This window comes from Macaca fascicularis, chromosome 18, assembly GCF_037993035.2.
Source record: "Macaca fascicularis isolate 582-1 chromosome 18, T2T-MFA8v1.1".
Classification (NCBI taxonomy): domain Eukaryota; kingdom Metazoa; phylum Chordata; class Mammalia; order Primates; family Cercopithecidae; genus Macaca; species Macaca fascicularis.
Genome location: NC_088392.1, coordinates 74,790,175 through 74,814,782, shown reverse-complemented (window position 1 = coordinate 74,814,782; position 24,608 = coordinate 74,790,175). Strand labels below are relative to the sequence as shown.

General features: G+C 37.9%; 1 protein-coding gene across 20 annotated transcripts in view; it reads left to right on the top strand.

Moving 5' to 3' along the window:
- The window catches only part of L3MBTL4 (L3MBTL histone methyl-lysine binding protein 4), a 448,773-nt gene that overhangs the window by 81,938 nt on the left and 342,227 nt on the right, over window positions 1-24,608 (top strand). For 16 of the 20 annotated variants that reach the window (XR_012427319.1, XR_010582936.2, XM_065534193.2 and 13 more), the window contains 2 exons: window positions 19,252-19,310; window positions 19,651-19,753. Coding sequence is in view for 14 of the 20 variants with exons in the window: in XM_065534193.2 (XP_065390265.1) it covers window positions 19,682-19,753 (72 nt within the window). In the remaining 6 variants the exon portion in view is untranslated. Of the gene's footprint in view, window positions 1-19,251; window positions 19,311-19,650; window positions 19,754-24,003; window positions 24,084-24,608 lie in introns of those variants that run through there. The other 4 variants (XR_012427317.1, XM_074022850.1, XM_045378036.3 and 1 more) reach the window with 2 other exon arrangements.

Here is a 24,608-nt window from a genome sequence, read left to right as displayed (position 1 = left end):
TTTCTGAGACCCTTGATACCTTAGAAAGACAAATTTTGGAGAGACAAAGGTAAACCATTAATGGTTCAAGAGAGGTCTTGGTACATGCTTTTCTTAGTGTTGCTAGAGTTATATTTTTCTTTCAGTGATTTTGGACATGTATAAAGGGGACATTTCAGAAATATGTTTAATGATCTTATTTAAATCCAGACACAGATTTGACAGAGGAAAGATAAAAATACATAATTATCAACAGAGATTTAAAATTACATGGGCAATATGGTAAGGAAATCAGCTCATATCTTTTTGGGAATCACAAAGAAATCTCCTTACCCTCAAACAAACTATATCTTTCATAAACTAGAAGGTAGATTTGCTATGTATGACATTCCTGTAAAAATTACTGTGTTTCCTCCACTAAACTACTGCCTGTAAGCTACTTCATTATTTTAAGGACCACTAGTAAGAAAAAACAATGACAGTTAAACAATTATATTTTGATGTTTTTAATCATGAAGAATGTATGTTCCTTTTTGAAGGAACTCCCCTTTACTTTTAAAACATATTTTATCATCATTTTGTACATATTTAAGAGAAGATTATTAGTCTAATAAACTGGATTTAAAAAAAAAAGTTGTCACCTTCCGAGTCTAAGTACTGAATCACTTTTGACTCAGAGTCATTGATGCCTGTGTTTTCCTGTACAGTATCACCCTTTGTGCCCTTGGGGGTGTTAATGTTGAATTATTTCTTAAGAGGGTGTTATAATATTGTCTCTGGGTTTTTCTTCCAAGCTATTGACATGCACTCTGCATGTGATGATATCACCAGATAGTTTACCTGACAACAACTGGGACTCCTGTTCCTTTTTCAAGTGGTCTTAAGTCATCCTTTGTTGACCTAAGCATCAAAAGGTTACAGATGTTCCATCAAACTGCCAAGAGGCACAGCCAAACCTGTGCTTAGGCAGGCAGTGATGACTGCATAAGACCCACTACCTGTTTAGCAGCACTGCAAGACTATCTTGATTTCACATGTGTCAAAATGTATAGAATGTGCTTTCTCAATCAAATATGGCATCGTTTGGAATGCTTTATGGCCACTTAATATCTGGCTACTTCATACAGATGTGTTCTATATTTCTGGATAGAACATAGATAGCACAGATATATGTAATTTCCTGCAGAGAGAATGGAGAGAAAGAATGAGTTTAGTGCACTTACTGGCATTAATATTTGATATTCAAGGGTTATGGGGAAGATCATTGTAACATTATTGAGTGACTAGGAACATAAAGAGACACAGAGACCTTGAAAGTTGATGACAGAAAAAAGATGTCTTGTTTCCATTGATTTGCCAGAGAGACACTTGTGGTTGTTCTCTTATGGCTGGAGCTATGCTCCCGGTTATGTAAACACATATGTGTACATCTCTTCCCACCACACCTGCATCCTGCTTCTCCATGCTAATCTTATTCATAAACAATTAGGTATTTTTTATTTTTTCGTTTAGATGGAGTCTCACTTTGTCGCCAGGCTGGAGTGCAGTGGCGCAATCTTGGCTCACTGCAACCTCCACCTCCCGGGTTCAAGCGATTCTCCTACTTCATCCTCCTGAGTAGCTGGGACTACAGGCATGCGCCACCACGCCTGGCTAATTTTTGTATTGTTAGTAGAGACGGGGTTTCACCCTGTTGGCCAGGATGGTTTCAATCTCTTGACCTCGTGATCTGCCCACCTCAGTCTCCCAAAGTGCTGGGATTACAGACATGAGCCACCATGCCCGGCCCAATTAGGTGTTTTTGTTTTTGTTTTTGTTTTTGTTTTTTTGGCACCAAAACCTTATCTCTTTTTGCTTTTTTGTTTTCTAAAACCCATTCATTATCATTATTATTGATTTCTACCTTTGAAAGTTTTGATACTTTTATTTTGTGGCAGCTCTTAATTTTCCTAAAATTTTAAATGCCATATTTTATTTTTACATTTTAACTGATTAAAAAGAATTTTGTTTTAACTTGTTTATAATTTTTGAGGTCTTTTAAGGTAATTGGAAGAACTCTTAAGACATTACAGAATGCAAATGGCATTCACAAAGTAGGGTGTAGTTAATGAGTTAGAGTGACATTGGGATTACAATCCCAATCTTTCTCAGGGTTTTAAATTGGAGAACTATTTAGAGAGCATCTATTCTAATGCTGTTGCCGCTGCTACTCTACTGCTGTTTTCTAGCTTTCAAAATTTTTATGAGTCTGGATTCTTCTAGTTGCAAAGAACAGAAATGGCTGAACCAGAAAAGGGAAGTTATTAGCTCACAAGACTGAGCAGTACTGGGGTGGAGTTGGACCAGTCATGGCTGACTCCAGTGGCTAGTCGCTCCCAACACTTGTCCCACCTTCCTCTGCATTGTCTTTGGTCTGAATGGACCTTTCTTTTACGTAGCAGCCCCTGCAGATCTAGGCTTACGTTCTATGAACCTAACAGTCCTAGATAAAGAGGTTCTTCTGCATAGTATTTCTGATAAGAATCCTAGAATTGAATCTCTTTGGTTTTGATTAGGTTATATATCCATCCCTGAACCAATGACTATGGCCAGGAGGGTGAATTTTATTGAATTGACCCTTTCTAAGTTACCTGCCTACCCTGGAACCACGTGACTCAGAATGAAGCTCCTCAAACTAAAAATCAGGTAGCTGGACAAAGAAAAAGGATGTGGGGCTGGCTAAACCGATAGGTTCTTCTTAACGCGTTGTATGCTGTGAGCTGAAGCCCAGTGGTCTTCAGAACATGCAAACGATTTGACTTACCTTAACCAAGAGAATAGTTAAAACTACAATAGGGAGTCTGAATTAGATTCAGCTCTGACTCGCTCAGGGCTTGTAGGATAACATTATTTCCCTGCTTTCAAATTATGTCAGTTCAAGCCTGAAGGGTGAGAAGCTGATGACATGATATGAAGGCAGAATTTCAAGGTGGCAAAAGTCCTTTCCTGGGAGTCAGGAGTCCTGAGTGCTATTTTCAGCTCTGAGAACATAGGCCAGTGATTTTGCTGCTGGATTGTGAGCTCCTGGAGGTCAGGGACTGTGCTTAATCTTGCTTTTTACATTATTTCCTCCCTTTTTGTTTTTAAATCTCGCCTTGTAAATGTACTGTTGGATATATGTTATCTTAATTTATCCTCCATGTATCTTCTGCTTGATAATTTTTAGCGCTTGATCTTCCTGTGATTTATTTTGGGTGATTGCCTCCAATATACCAGTTTTCACTTCTAAAAAGTAAACTTATTTGACATACCCACAGATGCTTTCATACTGTATTATGCATTTATTTCCAGATTTTGTGTTTACTTCTTTTTCAAATTTGCTCTTTTTAAAACAAAAAAAAATTGAACAATGTTTTGTTCTTATCTTACCAAGTCTGTTTTTTTCACATATTTCATCAAGAGTTTATACATACTTGATTTTAACTTCCTCTAGGCTTTTTCTATTATGAAGACTTCTAGGGTATTCATGCTTCTGTTTGTTGCTTCTTATGACACTTAGGTTGGTGAGTTTCCTTGTGGGCTTTCTAGTTTTAGTCAAAGAGATTACCTTCAGTGAGACTTTTTTTTTCATACTAGTTTTGAGAGCATCCCAGGTTGTTGAGGTATTGCTATGGGGCAGTTTTACTATAATTGATTTGAGCTTTCTGCATTGCTGGGTAGGAGGAATTGGACCTCCACACCTGTGTTTAGTACAAGCTTGGATCTCTGATCTCTAAGTGATTCTTGTTCCAACAGTGTTTTAGTGGGGTGGTCCTCCTCTGTGATACTGCCTAAGCCAGCGAGTGAAGGTTTATTAGTCCTTAATCAAAGATAGGACAACCTTTTGGATGATGGAGACACTTTCTAGCTCAAACCCATGCATTTAGCTTATGGCTTCAGTTTCTGTCCCCCGATAGGAATGAAAAACAAAGCACTTAATATGTGTATCTGATTTAGTTCCTCAGTTGTTTTTTGTTTGTTTCTGACATTTCTGTTTTTTAATTATCCAGAACTCAGTTGTGTGATGTAAATAACTTTGCTGTATTTTCCCAATATATTTTTTTTCTCTGCATCTGCTCAGTTGACCTCTTCACCAGAAGTTACTTATTTTATATTTCTGTAGCCCCGAGTGTCTTGTGTTGCACAAAGTGGAAAATAATTAGATATAGATTTACAACATTTAAAATGTATTTTAATGTTTAGTAACTGCAAAAATATTTTTTCTAGTTAGAAGAATTATAAGGTTAACAAGAAACCAGATCTGCTACATAGAAAGAAAGAAGCTTGAATTTGTTTTATTGTCATATAAAGTATTTGTAGTAGAAGTTTTAAAACACTTTCACAATATATGCATACTCTGGGAGGTAGAATCTTGACCCTCAAAGATGTCGGTATCCTGCTCCTTGGAACCTGTGAATATGTTATGTTGTATGGAAAGGTGGAAATAAGGTTGCCAGTGAAATTAAGGTTGCTGATCAGTTGACTTGAAGGGAGATATTCTGGATTTTCAGGTGGACCCATGTAGTCGCATACTTACTTTAAATGTGGAAGAGGGAAGCAGAAGAATCCGTGTCTGGGTGATATATCCTGAGAAGACTTGATAAGCCAATGCTGGCTTTGAAGACGGAGGAAGGGGTCATGAGCCAAGGAATGCTGGAAGCATCTGGAAGCTGCGAAAGGCAAGAAAATGGATTCTTTTCTAGAGCCTCTGGACACACCCTTGGCGAAACCTTGATTTTTAGCCTAATGGGATCTATTTAGGACTTTTGACCCCCTTAACTGTAAGATAATAAATTTGTGTTGTTTCAGGCCACCAAGTTGGGGTAAGTTGTTACAGCAGCAATAGGAAATTAATTCATATACTCTGTGACCTGTGAGTTCCACTCCTAGGTATGGACTTAACAGAAATGTACTGAATGTATGTTTCAGCAAAATAAGTATAGTAGAATGTTTGAGTAGCATTTTTTGTAATATCCCAAAGCTGGAAATTACTCAAATACTCATCAGCAACCAAATAGATCAATGTGTTTTACACACTCTACAATACAATACAAGAGTAAGAGTGAACTGTCTACATCTGCATACAACAGTATGGATGGGTGTCACAAACATTACGTTAGTAAAAGAAATGAGACACAGAAAACGATGCATACTGATATGATTTGAATGTCTGTTCCCTCCATAACTCGTGTCGAAACTTAATCCCTAATGTGGGAATATTGAGAGATGCACAGCCTTTAAAAGGCAAGAGCCTTGAATGGATTAATCCATTTGTGGAGTAACAGATCAATGGGTAAATGGATTAATGAGTTATCATGGGAATGGAAATGGTGGCTTCATAAGAAGAGGAAGGAGACATGAGCCGACATGCTCAGCCCCCTCACCGTGTGACACCTGTGGGCCTTGGGACTCTGCAGAGAGTTGCCACTTCAAGAAGGCCCTCACCAGATGTGTCCCATTCAACCTTGAACTTCTCAGCCTCCATAAGTGTAAGAAATAAATTCTTTTTATTTATAAATTACCCAGTTTCATGTGTTAATTATAAGCAACAGAAAATGGACAAAGACAAATACTCTGTAATTCCATTTGTAGAGTGCATAAAAAGAAACAGAAGGCCGGGCACGGTGGCTCATGTAATCCCAGAAGGCCTCCGAGCACTTTGGGAGGCTGAGGCAGGCGGATCATGAGGTCAGGAGATCGAGACCATCCTGGCTAACATGGTGAAACCCTGTCTCTACTAAAAATACAAAAAATTAGCCAGGCGTGGTGGCAGGTGCCTGTAGTCCCAGCTACTCAGGAGGCTGAGGCAGGAGAATGGCGTGAACCTGGGAGGTGGAGCTTGCAGCCAGCGGAGATGGTGCCACTGCACTCCAGCCTGGGCGACAGAGCGAGACTCCGTCTCAAAAAAAAAAAAAAAAGAAAAGAAAAGAAACAGAAGTCATCTATTGTGTTAGAAGATGGGACAACCATCAAGATTTGCCTTGATTGAAGTAGTGACCAAGGGGTACACATTCGTATGTTCTGTTTCTTGATTGGGATGCTAGTTACATGTGTTCAGTGCATGAAAATTTATTGAGCCGTGCCCTAAGCTATTATGCATTTTTTGCATGTTTGTTACACTTCAATTTTTATTTATTTATTTATTTAATTTTTGAGACGGAGTCTAGCTCTGTCGCCCAGGCTGGAGTGCAGTGGCGCGATCTCAGCTCACTGCAAGCTCCGCCTCCCGGGTTCACGGCATTCTCCTGCCTCAGCCTCCCGGGTAGTTGGGACTACAGGCGCCCGCCACCTCGCCCGGCTAGATTTTTTTTTTTTGTATTTTTAGTAGAGACGGGGTTTCACCATGTTAGCCAGGATGGTCTCGATCTCCTGACCTCGTGATCCGCCCGTCTCGGCCTCCCAAAGTGCTGGGATTACGGACTTGAGCCACCGCACCCGGCGTTTTACACTTCAATTTTTAAAAAGAATATATTCCCAAACATCGTCCCATTTTCCAGCAGAGCCCTGCAGTGTATTCAGTGTGGGTGAGGCTGTGATTTGCCTTGGTCTCCTTGCCAGCTAAGCTGGAGAGTCAGATCTAGAACTTGTGTGACTGGATGACTTTTCCACTACTTCATTCTGACTTCTCGCCTATCACCGTATCAGATTAGAGAAAGTTTCCGTGGTACTAGTTTTTGATTTGCTGAATGAAAATTCTAATTAATAAATTCACAAAGATCTAATGCTATCCTGAAATGCTCCTAGTAGAGACATGTTCTAGCAACAAAATAGTTTGATTTTATTTCTGCATATAGTGTGTTTTCATGTCATTTAATGTAGTATGTCATTTTGGCAGCAGTGCTGGTTGTCATGATTCAAGTGCCAGTGTGTTAAAGATATTCCTGGAAGGCAATTTATTTTAACAGTGCTTAGTGGTGTGATATTAGGAACATTCAATTTTGGCAAGGTTTCAGAGAGGCATTTGTCGGGAAATCTGTTATAATGAGTATAGTCTGTCCTTCTCAATAAGCTATGAAGTAGTCTATTGTTTAAAATTTAGATTCCGGTTCTAGCTCTGCTACCAGCTAGTTACATGAGCTTAAGCAAGTCATTTATTTACACACATTCCCACTACCTGACAGTCAAATAAATATGTTAATATTACCCCTATGCATGAAACAGATGCTTTGCCACTATAATGCAGCCAGGGGCAGCAGCAATATGCTTTTAGAAATGGAGCCATTAGGTAAGGTGTTAAATTTTGGAGACAGACAAATTTCAGCTTTGCTGTTACTGGCAGTGTCACCTTGAGCTACTTCAGTGTAAAGGGGCAGTTGCCAAGCTGCCCCCATGTGCTTGGCACACAGTAAAAACTTAATACATGCAGTTACAGGGATGATGATAATTATGATTTGTTAAATGTCTTCATTGTTTTCTAAGGTTCTGAGCAAATGATTGCTGTTGAGGAAGTACGTAACGTGGTTACTTGGTGATGATATCCAGGGGCAAATGTGACCTCTAAATAAATAAATATGAGAACATATAAAATTCCTCCTATATGCTACCCCTAATGTTGAATTTTTGTTTTAAATATTCAAATATGTAGTGAAGTGTAGAGAATAAGAAAATGAACCACTCTACGCTGGCTGTCCAGATTTAATAATCTCAGTATTTTGCCACACTTGCTTCTGCTGTTTGAAAGAAACAAAGCATTGCAATTACACTGGAAGTCTCCTGTCCCCAAACCTGTGTATCTTCACCCCTCCTGAGACGTAATTGCTGTGCTGTCGGTTTCATTTTCAGCAGTGTTGTTACATTTTAACCTGATGTGTGTGTGTGTGTGTATATCTGAAAGCAAACATTACATAAATGATGTATGGGATGTATCATCCTGCACCCTGTTCTTTTAATTCACATATATTTTATAGAGTTATCTTTGATAGAATATATATCACTGTAACTCATTTAAGTGCTGTATAATATTCCATTTAAAAATATATCACAATTTATTTATTCATTTTCCTATTGATGGGTGTTTGGGTATTATCATATATTTCTTGTTACAGACAAAAGCCACGATAAACATTGTACCTTTTGCACATGTGCTAGAGGTTTTCTATCTATCTGGAAACAGCCAGGTTCTAGGCATGCATAGTTCCAGCCTTACTCAGCTTTATTAGATATTCCCAAGTGCTTCATCAAGTAGGTGTACCAATTTTCACCTCCTCAGCAGGATGTGAGAACTCCTGGTGCTTGCATCACACTCACTTCAACACTTGGTGAGCCTTACTTTTACCAGTCATATTCCTGGGTAGAGGAGGATATTTACGTTTAATATGCATTTCCCTGCTTTCTAGTAATAGTGTGTTTCTTTTTCGGTATTTATTATTTTTCCTTTTTCTAAGTATTGCCTGTATTCTTTTACAGTTATTTTTCCTAGTACATAACTGAAAGATCATGTATTGTAGCTACTACAGTTAAATCAGTGTCATTGGGAGGAGTAGACAAATTAATGCACATACAATGCTTAATGTACTCTCTGTCCTATAGTAAGAAGAACTTAATATTGCTGACGCCCCTAGAATGCCCAATAATGACATCAACAATAAAGATACTTATCAGTGGAACAGAACTTCAGACCTGGGCAACCATTCTACATTCCTCTTACATTGTAGCCATGCAGTTGGATGTGAAAAGTGAGCACCAGTAGATGATGACATCTCATAGCCCAGAGTGGGAAGCAGCCTTTCCTCCCCTACTCATTATCCATCTCTCTTGCTCATAGAACGCTGCTTTCCTTTAGGGGAATGATGAGAGAGGACTTAGGGTTTTCCAGGAGGCAGATCCTCCATTTCCCCATTGCTTTGTCCAAGAGTGCAGGAAGAAGATCTAAGACTGGTCAATTGGATGCTCTTTCCCAGGACTTTGGCTTGAGAGAGAGAGACTCTAGCAAGAAGGGAACAGGTAGAGTAATCAGTTCACTTATTCCAGAGGCGTCAGCAGTGAAAGAAATGGGGTGCCATGCTAATCAGGCTGGTTTAGCCATGGGATGTTTGGTCTGCCATCTGCTTTCTTGACCCCTTTGTTTCTGTCTGATCTTGAGTCTCCAAAGGTCATTATAGCACACAGTATGCTTTTGTGTCCATAGCTTGGCTCCCGCTTATAAGTGAGAATGTGTGGTATTTGGTTTTCCATTCCTGAGTTATGTCACTTAGAATAATGTCCTACAGCTCCATCCAAGTTGCTGCAAAAGACATTATCTCATTCATTTTTATGGCTGAGTGGTATTCCATGGTGTATATATACCACATTTTATTTATTCATCCACCGAACAATTGTACTTAGGTTGGTTCCATATCTTTGCAATTGTGAATCGTGCTTCAATAAACAGTGTATATGTCTTTTTGATATGACTTCTTTTCCTTTGAGTAGATACCCAGTAGTGGGATTGCTGAATTGAATAGTAGATCTTTTAGTTTTTTAAGAACTCTCCACAGTGTGGTCCATAGAGGTTGTATTAGCTTACATTCCTGCAAGCAGTGTATAAATGTCCTCTTTTCACCACATCCACACCAACATCTAATGTTTTATGATTTTTTAAAATAATCACCATTCTTGTAGGAGTAAGGTGATATTTCACTGTGGTTTTAATTTGCATTTTCCTGATGATTAATGTTGTTGAGCACTTTTTCATATGTTTGTTGGCTGCCTTTTGAGAAATGTCTAATCATGTCATCTGCCCACTTTTTGATGGGATTATTTGTTTTTTTCTTGCTGACTTGTTTGTGTTCCTTGTAGATTCTGGATATTAGTCCTTTGTTGGATGCATAGTTTGCAAATATCTTCTATTCTGTGGGTTATCTGTTTATTCTGTTGATTATGCCTTTTGCTGTACAGAAGCTTTTTTGCTTAATTAGGTCCTATTTATTTATTTTTGTTTTTGTTACATTTGCTTTTGGGGTTGTAGTCGTAAATTTTCTGCGTAGGCCAGTGTCTGCAAAAGATTTTCCAGGTTATGTTGTAGAATTTTCACAGCTTTAGGTTGTAGACTTAAGTCTTTGGTTATCTTTAGCTGATTTTTGTGTAAGGTGAGAGAGAGGGATCCTGTCTTGTTCTTCTACATGTGGCTATCCAGTTTTCCCAGCACCATTTATTAAATAGGGTGGCCCTTCCCCAGTTATGTTTTTGTATCCTTTGTTTGTTTGTATTTGGCTTTATTTCTGGGTTCTCTATACTGTTACATTGGTCCGCATGCCTATTTTTATACCAGTACCATGCTGTTTGGGTAACTATAGCCTTTTAGTACAATTTGAAGTTTAGTAATGTGATACCTCTGGATTTATTATTTTTGCTTAGGGTTGCTTTGGTTATTTGGCCCCATTTTTGGTTTCATGTGAATTTTAGGATTGTTTTTACTAATTCTGTGAAAAATAATGTTGGTATTTAGGTAGGAATTACATTGAATTTGTAGACTGTTTTGAGCAGTATGGTCATTTTTATGATATTGAACCTTCCAATTCATGAGCATGGGATGTATTTCCATTTGTGTCATCTGTGATTTCTTTCAGCAGTGTTTTGTAATTCTCTTCGTAGAGATCGTTCATCTCCTTGGTTGTGTGCAGCTATTGTAAAGGGGTTCGAGTTCCTGATTTGATTCTGCTTGGTCGTTGTTGGTGTATAGCAGTGCTATTGACTTACATACCTTGATTTTGTAACCTGAGACTTTACTGCATTAATGTATCAAATCTAGGAGACTTTTGGAGAAGTCTTTAGGGGTTTTTTAGATACACAGTTTTGATTTTGTCTCTTCCAATTTGGATGCTCTTTATTTCTTCCTCTTGACTGATTGCTCTGGCTATGATTCCAATACTCTGTTGAGTAGAAGGGATGAAAGCGAGCATCCTTGTTTTATTTCTCAAGGATGAATGCTTTCAACTTTTCCCCATTTAGTATGATGTTGTCTGTAAATTTGTCATACATGGCTCTTGTTATTTTGAGGTGTGTCCATTCTACGTCTAGTTTGTTGAGGGTTTTTATCATAAAGGGATACTGGAGTTTTTGCAGTTTGTTTTTTCTACCTATATTGAAATGATCATATGGCTTTGGTTTTTAATTCTGTTTATGTCATATATTACATTTATTAACTTTCATGTGTTAAACCATCCCTCCATTTCTGGAATAAAACCCACTTGTTCATGGTGTATTATCTTTTGACATGCTGTTAGATTTGGTTAGCTAGTGTTTTGTTGAGGATGTTTGCATCTATGTTCATCAGGGATATTGATCTGCAGTTTTCTTTTCCTTTATTTATTTATTTTTTTGATATGCCCTTTCCTGGTTTTGGTATCAGTGTTACTGGCTTCCTAGAATGAGTTAGGAAGGATTTCCTCTTTCTCAGTCTTTCAGAATAGTTTCAGTGGGATTGGCACCAGTTCTTCAAACATCTGGTAAAATTCAGCTGTGAATTCATCTGGCTCTGTGCTTTTTTTGTTGACATTTTAAATATTACTGATTCAAACTCATTGCTTGTTATTGGTCTGTTCAGGGTTTCTATTTCTTCCTGATTTAATCTAGGAGGTTGTATGTTTCTAGGAATTTATCCATTTCCTCTAAATTTTCTCGTTTGTGTGCACAGAGGTGTTAATATAGTCTCAAATGATTTTATATATTTCTATAGTTTTTGTTGTAATATCTTCATTTTCATTTCTAATTGAGTTTATTTGAATCTTTTCCTTTTTATGGTTAGTATTGCTAATGTCTATCAATTTTGTTCATAGTTTCAAAGAAGCAGCTTTTTGTTTAATTGACTTTTTTTTGCTGTTGTTGTCTCTGTTTCACTTAGTTCTGCTCTGATGTTTGTTGTTCCTTTTCTTCTGGTAGCTTTGGGTTTAGTTCTTCTTTCTGTAGTTCTTTGAGATGTGACATTAGGTTGTCAATTTGTGAACTTTCAGACATTCTTATGGTCATTAACATTGTAAACTATACTCTTAGCATTACTTTTGCTATATCCCAGAGGTATTAATAATCTGTGTCACTGTTGTCACTCATGTCAAAGAATTTTTAAATTTCCATCTTGGTTTCATTGTTAACCCCAAAATAATTCATGGGCAGATTGTTTAATTTCCATGTATTTATATTGTTTTGAGCGTTCTTTTTTGAGTTAATTTCCAATTTTATTCTACTGTGGTCTGAGAAGATAATATGATTTTAATATTTTAAAACATATCAAGACTTGTTTTGTGGCCTATTATATGGTCTATCTTGGAGAATGCTCCATATGCTGATGAGAAGAATGTATATTCTGCAGTTCTTTGGTAGAATGTTCTATAAATATATGTTAGGTTCATTTGTTCTGGCATGTAGTTTAATTCCATTGCTTCCTTGTTGACCTTCTGTCTCGATGGTCTGTCTAGTGCTGTCAGTGGAGTGTTGAAGTCCCCCAGTATTATTGTGTTGCTGTTCTATCTTATTTTTCTGGTCTGGTAGTAATTGTTTTATTAATCTGGGAGCTCCAGAGTTAGGTTCATATAAATTTAGGATTGTAATATCCTCTTGTTGGATTGATCCTTTTATTATTATATAATGACCTTCGTTGTATTTTTTTTTTACTATTGTTGTTTGAAATTCTGTTTTATCTGACATAAGGATAGCAACTCCTGCTAGCTTTTGGTTTCCATTTGTGTGGAATATCTTTTTTCACCCCTTTACGTTGAATTTATATGAATTTTTACGTATTAAGTGGGTTTCTTAAATATAGATATTTGGTTTGTGATTTTTCTATCCATTCTGCCAATCTGTATCTTTTAAGTGGAGCATTTACACCATTTACTTTCAACATTAATATTGAGATGTGAGGTCCTGCTGCAGTCCTTATATTAATTGTTACCTAGATGGTTTGTTTTCTTATTGTGTTATTGTTTTATAGGCCCTGTGAGTTTTATGCTTTCAAGAGATTCTATTCTAGTGCATATTGAGCTTCTGTTTGAAGATTTATAACTCCTTTTAACATTTCTCATAAGGCTGGTCTGGTAATGACAAATTCCCTCGGCATTTGTTGGTCTGAAAATTACTTTATTTCTCCTTCATTTATGAAACTTAGTTTTGCTGGATATAGTATTCTTGGCTCTCAGTTATTCTGTTTAAGGAGGCTAAAAATAAAATCCCAATTCCTTCTGGCTTTTAAGATTTCTGCCAAGAAGACTGCTGTTAGTTTGATAGATTTTTCTTTATATGTTACCTGTTGCATTTTGTCTCACTGCTCTTAGAATTCTTTCCTTCATGTTGATTAGATAGCTTGATGACTATATACCTTGGTGATGTTCTTTTTGCAGTGAGTCTCCCAGGAATTTTTTGAGCTTCTTGTGTCTGGACATCTAAATCTCTATCAAGACCAGGGATGTATTCCTCTGTTATTCCATCAAATAATTTTTCTAAACATTTTGTTTTCTCTTCTCCTTCAGGAACACCAGTTATTTTTAGGATTGGACCTTTTACATAATCCCAAATTCCTTGGAGAGTTTGTTAATTCTTTTTGATTTATTTTATTTTTTTTTGTTTTGTTTTTTTATTTATTTTTATTTTTTTAAAATTACTTTTTATTATTATACTTTAAGTTCTAGGGTACATGTGTATAATGTGCAGGTTTGTTACATATGTATACTTGTGCCATGTTGCTGTGCTGCACCCATCAACTCGTCAGCACCCATCAACTCATCATTTACATCAGGTATAACTCCCAATGCAATCCCTCCCCCCTCCCCCCTCCCCATGATAGACCCCGGTGTGTGATGTTAAATTTTTGTCTGATCGGGTGAACAAAAGCCTTATCTTCGAGCTCTGAAATTTTTTCTTTTACTTGGTCTAGTCTGTTGTTAAAACTTTCCACTGCATTTTTTAACTCCCTAAGTGTGTCTTTCATTTCCAGATGTTCTGATTGGTTTTTCTTTAAAATATCTGTCTTTGTATAACATTTTTCATTTATATCTTGAATTGTTTTTTTCATTTCTTTATGTTGGTTTTCACCTTTCTCTGGCATCTGCTTGAGTAGCTTAGTAATCAGCCTTTTGAGTTTTTTATGTGGTATTTCAGAAGGATGTGACTTTCATGTTAATAGTTTATTATAGCCTAATTTGGCTCTTGGTGCTTTTAGTGCTCAGTAATTTGTATGGGTTCCTTGGTTATAGTGAATCTTTGTATTGTGGCTTTCCCAGATGCCTGTTGTAGCACCAATGTGCTCAGTGTGTGAACAAGTTCAGCATCTCCTATGGGGTTGGAATGGCAGAGATCTCTTGAAGCTTCTCTTGTTTCCCCACAGTGTGTATGTATGTATGTACATATGTATGTATGTATTTATTTTGTCCCAGTATTTTATTTATTTACTGGGTTGAATAGTTAAAGCTTCAGGCCAGTAGGGAAAGTATCCCTGGGTAGAAACTGGTTTTGGCTAAAGCAGGTGGGTAAATGCAGTACCCAATAGTGGGCAGATGTCCCAGCCTTGATAGAGGTGGCTGGGGGAGCTTTCAGTGAAAAACACTGAGGTCTTATCAGGGGGAAGGGTGGGAGCCACCTTATTTCTTCTGCTAGGTCAGCAGGAAAGTGATCCAACTCCCAGATGCACTCCTGACCCAATGTTCCAGGTATTCATATCAGACAGGCACCTGTTTTCATGTCTAGGAATGTTGATGTTCCAAGTATAGAGGAGTTGTGATTCCACTTCTTGTGCAAGCCTGAATCTGGAGGGCACTCCTACTGTGAGGATGCTGTCACCCTAAAGTGTTCCAGAAAGGCTGTCTATAGATACACTCATGTCAGGCTCTTATAGGAGAAGCCCCAGCTGTGTTTGCAGTAATGGATAAGAGAGAAAAGAAGTCCCCTTCTCCAAGAGCCTTCATGAGCACCAGCCTTGCACTCATGCCTCTGCTGAAAGAAACTTCCCACGAGCAGAATGTTCTGGGACTCAAGGCCTGGTATCCAGACTCTTTTGTCCCATGGGGTGTTCCCTTGATGTGGTGTACTTCCCCTTCCGCTAGAAGTTGGAGTCCCCGAGAGCCAGACCACTGTTAACACTGCTATTCCTCTGGGTAGCCACCCCATGGGGCTGCCAAATTTCGGGCTTGTGATGAAGATTATCTGCAAGGGGTCCAGTGATGTGACCTGTCCTTACGTCTCCCAGCAGTGGGCACCAGCACTAGCTCTGATGGGGGTGGCAGGGGAGTGAGATAGACTCGGTGAGAGTAATGTAATTGTTTAGAAAATTCTGAGTTTCAGTCAACCTCTGTGATACCCTTTGGACCCTGAATCTTGGGACTTACCGTGCTATTCTCATAAAGTATTATGTAAGACTTACGGGTGCAGAATTAATACATGATTAACTATCAGTATTTTAAGATTCCAAAATAGGTAATAAAGGCAAAATTTTAAAAAAATGAGAGCAGGTGGCTGCCATGACATAAGTAAAGTGACAATAAAGAGCCACTATGCAGATAGGCTCCACATGAGGGCCAGTGGTTCCAACAGGAAGTTTGTTGTCAGTTTCTGCCTTAAATCATGTATATTTTACGTGATTTCTGTTTTACATGTTTGTATGTAGCAGGGATTTGGTTAGTGTACTGAGTGGTTAAGTTTCAGATAACTAAACTTATAATATAGTTACAAAAGCTACAGCATAGTATGGTGTTCAAAGATGGACCCCAGAATTCTACTGTCTGGCTACTTGCCTGTTATATAACCTTGGACAAGTTACTTAACCCCTTGGTGTTTCCTCTTCTGTGAAATGAGGGCGACAGTGGTACACATATTGTTGGGCTGTCATAAGTATTAATTGAAAGTGTATGTGTAGAGGGCTGATAGCTATGCCTGGTACATTAGTACTCAAGTAATGTTAGCTATTATTAATGCCATTAAGAAGGATCAATAATTCACGCATAAGTTATCAAAATTCATTCACTTATAATCATTTATTAATAATTCATTCACTTGTAATCATTTATTAATTTATTCAAACATTATGTATTATTAACATCAAGTATCAACCAGATGAATAAATTCTAGGCTGGCAATATCTTTGAAATAGTGGGAAATCAGTACAGTGATCAGAAATTTGTATTCGATATTTTGGTGATAAACTCATTTAAGATCTGCGCAGTGTCCTAGAACCACCAGAAATGTTCTTTCACCGTGCATGTTGTTAGACCTATTGTCCCTCCTGTGAACACCCAGGCTACTCTGTCATTTTTTAATGGCATGTGTTACATTTCTTATTAATTTATGTATGTTTCTTACCCATATGGTACCATACGATTTATTGTTTAAACTGGGATATTTGGGGGGAGTGAAAGCAGTGCTGTTAATCCTTATGCCAGGATGAGTGGCAGAAGGCAGACGTACCTTGGGTTATCCAGGACATATGGCTGCTATACTTATCTCCCTTTAGAGGGTGTGTGATTAATCGGCTTCATATTCCTCAAGGTACCTGTAACTATACTGGTGATTAATAGATGATCAATAAAATGTTTTTGAAAGAATTGCCAAATAGCACCTGGACATAGACAGATAGTGAATTATTTTAGTTATTTATAGACTCCTTCCATTTGAAGTATTCAGATGCTTTCTAAGTATCAGTCTAATTTATCTCCTTAGTATTTGGCAACATGCAGACAGAGAATTCTACTATGAAGGGAAATTAAACTCATTTAGAGGATTAAATTGAAAAATTAGTACACTATTTTCAATTTTTACACAGAAATACAAAACATTTATATGTAGTTATCTATGTTGTTTTTTTAAAATCTAAAACACTATTTAGAAGCTTCTCTAATTAAAATCACTGAACATCACCTTGTCTATGTTAGGTGGTGCTTGGGCACTGTCACAAAGCCAGGGTCACTGAGCGCAGCTCAGTGTAGTTGGTACATGCCTTTACTTACCCTGGATAATGTGTTTCTTTGATGTGTTTTATAATTTGATATTATTCTCTTTTTTTACTCCAAAAACTTTATATATGTTTTCAAAGCTCAGCAAGGAGACACGTGGCTGATGTGACATTTGGGGCTTCCTGGGAGTAGGCCGTATATCATGGACAATCAGAGTAATCCATGTATTTTGATACCATGCCAAGGACATTAAGTTAGGTTTATTTCAAAAGAAATGTCCTATTCGGTTGGGTAGAATATGTTCTTTGCATTGACATTATAAAGGATTATACAAAATCTCTCTTTAAGCCTGTTTTTCTGTGTGTTAGACTATCTATCTATCATCTATCTGTCTGTCTATCTGTCTATCCATCCATCCATCTGTCTGTCGTCCATCTGTATGTCATTCGTCTCCTATGTATTTAATGGGATCTTGTATTTGATTCCCTTTTTGTCTGGCAGCAAAATCTTATATAGATTGTTCGGTGACTTTTATATTTTTGCTTTATTATTTCTAAATCCAGAGGAAATTCATTATTACCAAATTGTATGTTGAAATTTCTCCTCAAAGTATAAAAACTTTCATTTTTTTCCCCCGATATAAAATAATGTGAATTCAGGCTTTCTTGCTGTTTTAAACAAATCAAGGTTATTGAGATAATTGCCAGAGATTAGCAAGGCAGATCATTTTGATGGTGAGGAGAAAAATGTCAGTAGCCAGGTGATTTCAGTTTGACAAGCCGTGGGGTATTATTTGTCGTGGAAGGCAGGACAGCCTTGGCAGTGCTTGTGTCTTGTGCAATAATACTTTGCTACAGGCATCAAGTCTATGCTGTTCATTTGCATAGATGTTCAGAGAATTACCAGAAGCTAGGCATGAAAAATTGTATTTACATTCTTCAAAATGAATGTAATGTTATTGAATTTAGTACATAAGTGCCTGTCTTAAGAACATAAATATCATCTGACTAGAAGCAAAAGGGTATGTGGGAAGGAAGTTTTTTTTTGTTTATTTTTTTGTTTTGTATATTAAAGAAAAAGGGAAAGGAATTAATTTTGAAAACTGTGCTCACTGTAGTCATACAGCATTATAAAAGATAATGTATGGATCAAGAACTAATATTCACTGGATTTAAGGGCTTGAGGCTTCTCTATAATTCAGAGAGACATGTTTATGTAGTTGAAGTCAATAAACACATATTGAGAGACTGCTGTGAGCCAGGTAATATCTAGACAGTGGAAAATAAGAATCAGTAATTCACAGTCTTTGTCATCAGGATGCTTACAGGCTCATAAAGGGAGGCACATCTGCAAACAAAAACTACAATAAAGGTATGCACAAGAAATGCAATATAGAAAAGACACACTTGGTTTACTTGGAGCAGGAGGTAGGCAAGGAAGACCTTCTTGAAAGCTGTGAAGTCTCTTTTAGTGGGGTCAGAAAGGATGAGTTAGAATTAGATAAGTTGGAAAAGGGAGGGCAGGCAATGGGGAAGGTGTTCAGAGGTTGAGGGACCAGCAGAAGTATGGAGTGGAGAAGCAGCAGGAACCTTGCTTTGCAAAGAACTTTAAGACCTTTGGATTGACTGCAACATAAAATTGGAATGATCAGAGTTAATAGGAGTAGAGGAAGAAGGTAAATTCAATAAATGTTTAGTAAATTAAAAATCAACAAAACCTGATGGCAATATGTACGATGTGATATAAAGGATGAAATGATGGCAACTTCTAGTTCTCTGGCTCAGACATTAGCCCAGAAGGTAGTATTGTTTGAATGAGAAAAAGATGCATTTTCTCCTGGGATGATGCAGGCCAGTGACAGGTGAACTGTGGGTGTAGAGCCCACGGTGGATTTCAGCCTCCACTTGCCCCTTGGGTTGGTGCTCTTGGGTGGTGTACAGTCTGAACAACCGTAAGAGGAAGCTCTGGGCAAATGGGTGGCCAGTTATCTGTGCAAATAGGAGAACCTAGAACTGGGAGGCAGTGTGGAGGAAGATGAGCTCGGTTGCAAATATGTTACATTTGCCATATTTGGAGTGTCATTGTTCAGGTGGAAATATCAGTGAAGAAGTTGGATATATCATTGTAAAGCACTGGAGACTATAGATGATTTAGGGCTATTAAAAGTTTAAAAAATTATATTTCAATTGTTAACATTATTTCAGAGTGAATGACTTTTGAATTATAGCTCCAGTGGAACTCATTTGGTATTGGTGGTTGGTTCTCCAAAATGGTTGACCTGCCCTCTAAAAAAAAACTCATTTCAAGTAACTTTTCAAAGAATGTCTACCACTGTTTATGAATATACAGAAGAAGGGTCATGATGAATTGAATTGGTGAAATTTTTTCTTATTTTCTGTTTCAGATTGTTGTGCTATGCCTTGTATGACTAAGACCTCTTACCAAGAATACCTGTCAGACCATGTGAGTACAGAACCTGTGCAGTTTGATTGCAGTGAATCCTAATTGGTTAGGTCAGCTAAGCAAAAAAGCAAACATTTTATTCCAGATAAGACCAAAAGCAACAATATCTATTTTCCCCATTATATAAATTCTAGATGAGGTAGAAAACGCATTTCTTCCCCGTTGTCTTATTATTGTATTAAGGACTATAAATCCAATTGCAAAATTTTTGTCAACTTATCAGGTTATTTATAGCAACCAATTATGAGAAGTATAATTGAAAGCATTTTCTTGTTTGCTTCTGTAATTCTGAAGGGGTCACACCCCCATCCCCAACTTCTTATATGACCCTGTTTTACAGAAAACCACTGCCAAGGAGTGCAGGGGTGGCAATGAAACAGCCCAACAGGAAAAGGAAGCTTAATATGGATTCCAAAGAGCATTTGGATCAGGACGGATGCTTGGTAAGATGTCACTCCCTGGACCCTTCCTCACAGTGTGTGCTCGCTACCAAAATGCACCATGAAATAGTAGAGTTCACATAACCACACTGAGGGGCTTTTCAGTCACTGGAAACGATGTGGCTTCTGGTTGACTTTCATGCGTAGTGGTATAGAATATAAGTGTTATTAAAGTCTGATATATTTTAAAAGGTGATCTTAATTTTAAAGGTGAAAGGAGACCTTTTCTTTCACAAAGATGGAGGTAATCAATCATTCTCAAGTGAGAGAACGGAGGCTGTAAACTGCAGGGGGTTGTGTTAGGGTTCTCCAGAGAAACAGGACCCCCTAGGATGAGTGTATGTGTATATGTGTGTGATTTTTGTGTGTGTTTGTACACACACACACACACACACACACACACAGAGAGAGCTAGCAGCGAGAGAGAGTGAGAGAGAGAGAGATTTATCTTAAAAAGAGGAATTTATCGAGGTGCGTCGTGGGGGCTGATATGTCTGAGACATGCGGGGCAGCCTGGCAGGTTGGAGGCCCAGGGAAGAGTTGGTGCTGCAGTCTTGAGTCCAGGTCAGTCTGCAGGCAGAATTCCTTCTTCCTCGGAGGACCTGTTTTTTCTCTTAATGCCTTCAACTGATTAAATGAGACCCACCCGCATTACAGGGTGATCTGATTTGTTCGAAGCCTGCTGATGTGAATGTTAATCATATCTAAAAATATACCTTCACAGCAACATCTAGACACTTAGAAGGTATAATGTTCACTATGCCTGTAGTCACCGTGCCTGTTCTGTTTCCTTAGGACAGCTTTATGTATTCCTGCAAATTTAAAAGTTAGCAGAATGACCAGAAGACCTCCATGGTGACTATTTTTGGGGATGGTGGGCCATTACAGCATTCTCATCTGTGACCCTTCATTGGCTCTTAGCATTTATTTGGATGTGGATTTTGGGGTCTTCATGTGGTTTGTGGTTATACATTTACACATTGCAGTTGCTGAAGTGACATCGTGTAATACATTTTCTTTTTGTTCAGTTCCAGGTTAGGTGTGGTTTGATGAACTCCAGACATTAAATGAGACATCTCAAGGAATGATCTGGTTTGAGGTTGGTTTCAAGGTGTTCAGAATAGGTCTATGTCAAACTCTGGAGCCATTCCCTCAGGACTAGCCTCACTGGGCAATAGGGTGATTAACACTGGGCCAGGGGCCAGTTCCCTGAGTCCAGATTGGTTGCTTTTCTTAGATCAGTTCCAGGAGAGTTTAGAGCTCTACATGTATAAGGGAAGAACTTGCTATTTAAGAGGTGTCTTGGACCAGATTTGAGCCGGCCTGCATCTGTCTTGGCTTAGGTGAAGATGCCATTGTTAGTGTTCTGCTGTGTCGTGTCCTCTGAGGAATGAGAGCATGAGACTCAGGATTTGATGTGTTCAGAGTTATTCTGGGTACTTTTCCACATGTGGTCCCTGGACCAGCAGCATCAGCATCACCTGGAGGTTTGTTGGAAATGCAGATTCCTTGGCCCCAGTCCAGATCTTCTGAATCAGCTACTGTAGAGGTGGGGCCCAGCAATCTGTGTTTTAACAATCCAGGTGATTCTGATGCCCACTCATGTTTGAGAACCATTGTCCTAGGGAAGTGGCCAGATGCATCTTACCTGCTAGTCATGTTACAGTTAATCAGTATTTTTCTTAAATTTTTTTGTTTTACATTTGAGACCACCTTCCCCCATCCACACATATTTTATATTAATTGTCAGTATCATTTCTCTTTAAGCTGCTGAGATTGTTACCACCCTATCTTAGTACTCTACAATCTGAGTATTTAACCTTTTGCCTCTTCTGCATTAACAAAAATCCCAATTTCCTCTTAAAGACCAACTCAGTTTCTAACTTAATCCTGATGTGTTTACTGTTATTTCTACCCCACACTGGGATTTTCCCCTTATTGGACTCCAGCAGTGCTTAACACTGAGATACGCTTTCAGTGCAGGGCTTGTATAGTTAGATTTTCAAAAATATCTGTTAAATGATGTTCCTGGTGCTTAATGACATCTCCATGCAAATAAATTTTTTCAAATAATATTTTAAAGAGCCATATTCTTAGTTTACCTTTTGGGATGTTTGGGACATATTATTTTAAAGCATGTTCACATATCATTGAAAAGATGCACATTTAGTCCACGTTGCACTGTCAGTTTGGGGCTCATTGCCAGTGACAATGTTCATTTTCATTAGTCAAATTTAACAGTTTAATATAGTAGGCTGTATTCACACCTGGGGCTGCATTCACTGTGGAAAGAAGGGTTGAGTCATGCTTGAATTTTGCTAGACTCCTTGAAATATTGGTAACATCCTTTATTTTGTGTGTTACCCTTCTGGTTTACAAGCGACATTTCTAGTCAACTAAATAACATCCCATTGGCAGATCATGCACATAAAACATCAAGCAAATGTACAGTTGGGTGTTTCCGAACATTTTCTTCTGAGATAGTAATTTCATACCTTGGATATCTAATAATTTTAGATGATAATATTAATATCTGTCAATGAATATTTCTAGACTAATTTTCTATGTATTTCTAGATAGAATTTAAAAAAATATTTTCTAATGCTTTTCAGAACATAGGCATATGTTCAAACAGTACAGACAGGCAGTTAAGTGAGAATTAAATTATCTACCGTATCCCCTCACACATACACTAAACCCCTAAATATTTTCCTAACCATGTGACCACTATGTACAGTTTCTTGTATGTCTACATAGGAAAAAAAAAACAGCTAAAAATTCCAAACCTTTTCTGCACCTATACACATACATACACACATCCCAAATGCACTCACATTCTGCTTGTTGTTTTGCATCTTGCTTTTTTTGCACTTAATTATGAATGTTTTGGAGATACAGGTTTTATTATTTTCAGTGCTGCATAGTATTTCATTTTTATGAATGTGCCATAATTTATTTTAACAGTGCCCTACTGTGAACATTTAGATTATTTTAATTTTTGTGGTTATACACCATGTTATATCCAATGTTCTTATTCATATATCCTTTTTATATGTGAATGCTTTTGCAGTTCATTCATAAGTACTATCATAGCAGTGAAATTATTGTACCAAAGGGTATGCTTGTTTAAAATTTTGATAAACCACTCCATATCATCCTCCAAAGAGATCACCCTAGTTTATCCTCTCCCTAACACATCTGAGAGAGTGCCTCTTTTCCTTGGAATTTATTACATGTTTTACATCTTTATTTCTACCATATGGGTAAACCTCTGTTTAGGATCTGGTCCCTGTAGTGCTGCTGCAGACTTGAAGAGGGTTTTTCTCTGTCCTTTTAGACTCCTTGACGGATTTTGTATTTTCACAACTTCTAACACAAAGATAAGTGTCATTTTTGGTGCCCTTTGCTAGCTTTTTCTGCTCACCAGCTTGCTTTAGAATTGACTAGCAAAGTGTAGGCATATGGTGATTGGGGAAATGAAGTATTTTTTTTTCAGGGTTATTTCATTGATGTCTAGTGTGTATGTGAGTGTTCTAGGCACAAAACCCCAAAATAATAATACAGGCTGTGAAATTTCAAATTTGCTACATAAAAATGCAAGTTTCACAGATGAAAAAGGAAATTTTGTTTGAATGTATAAGAATGAAATATATGATCTCTGTGTATATAAAATATTTGATACTGAAAAAATGTTAATCCCATTCTGTCTCTCCCTGTGAACCTCTTAACATCAATAGATCTTTATCTAAATAGTGAGTGATGAACTTTGAGAGATAGAAATATGAGACATTTTTCATTCTCTAAAGGATCTTAGAGTATTGCTGAATAAAGGAAAACTAACTTATGTAGAGTAATGGAGAACAACTAAGTACATGTGTAGCACATTAGTGCTCTAAGGTATGGTCACCCTTCAGAGAAAGGTAGAGTCATTGAGAGCTTGAGTCTGACCTTGAAGGATGAAGAGTATCTAAGATATTTATCTTGAATGCATTGTTATTCTGTTGTAACAAACAGCTTTTAAATCCAACCTGGTAAATCCAATCTGAGAGAATACAACTTTTTTTTTTTTTTTTGAGATGGAGTCTTGCTCTGTCACCAGGTTGGAGTGCAGTGGCACAATCTTGGCTCACTGCAACCTCCGTCTCACAGTTCAAGCAATTTTCCTGCCTCAGCTTCACGAGTAGCTGCGACTACAGGTGTGCACCACCATGCCCAGCTAATTTTTTTTTGTATTTTTAATAGAGATGGAGTTTCACCATGTTGGCCAGCATGGTCTTGATCTCTTGACCTCGTGATCTGCCCGCCTCGACCTCCCAAAGTTCCAGGATTATAGGTGGGAGCCACTGCGCCTGGCCATATAACTTTTTAATATATTAACATCTAGATGCTCTGTAACCTTGAGAGGTAATAAAGTTGAGGGATCAGAGCGGAGTTATCTGGGCCCCTTAAGGAGGCAGCATGAGCAAAGATATGGGGTTGGAAGAGAAGGTGACGTCTGTGATATATGGCAGGACCTTAATGACTTACCTGATTGGAGCAGATGTTGCTATTGGCAGTGTTAGTAGATGAGCATTGGGTGGGGTTGGGGCATGGGTCAGGAGATTCAGGTTTTATTTTTTGCTGTGCTGCTCATTAACTGTGTGGCCAAAGACAAGTCACTTCACCGGGCTGGGCTCAGCTTCTTTGTCTGTAGAACAAGTCTTAGATCGCAAGATCTTTACGGGTCTTTCCATTTCAGTAAGGATAAAATTTGGTGTGCAATTAGATTGCAGGGTGACTGGGGTAGATCTGGCTGGTCACACTTAGTGAGGCTTGATGGCCGAGCGGAGGAAGTTGTACTTGCAGTGGTGGCCACTGG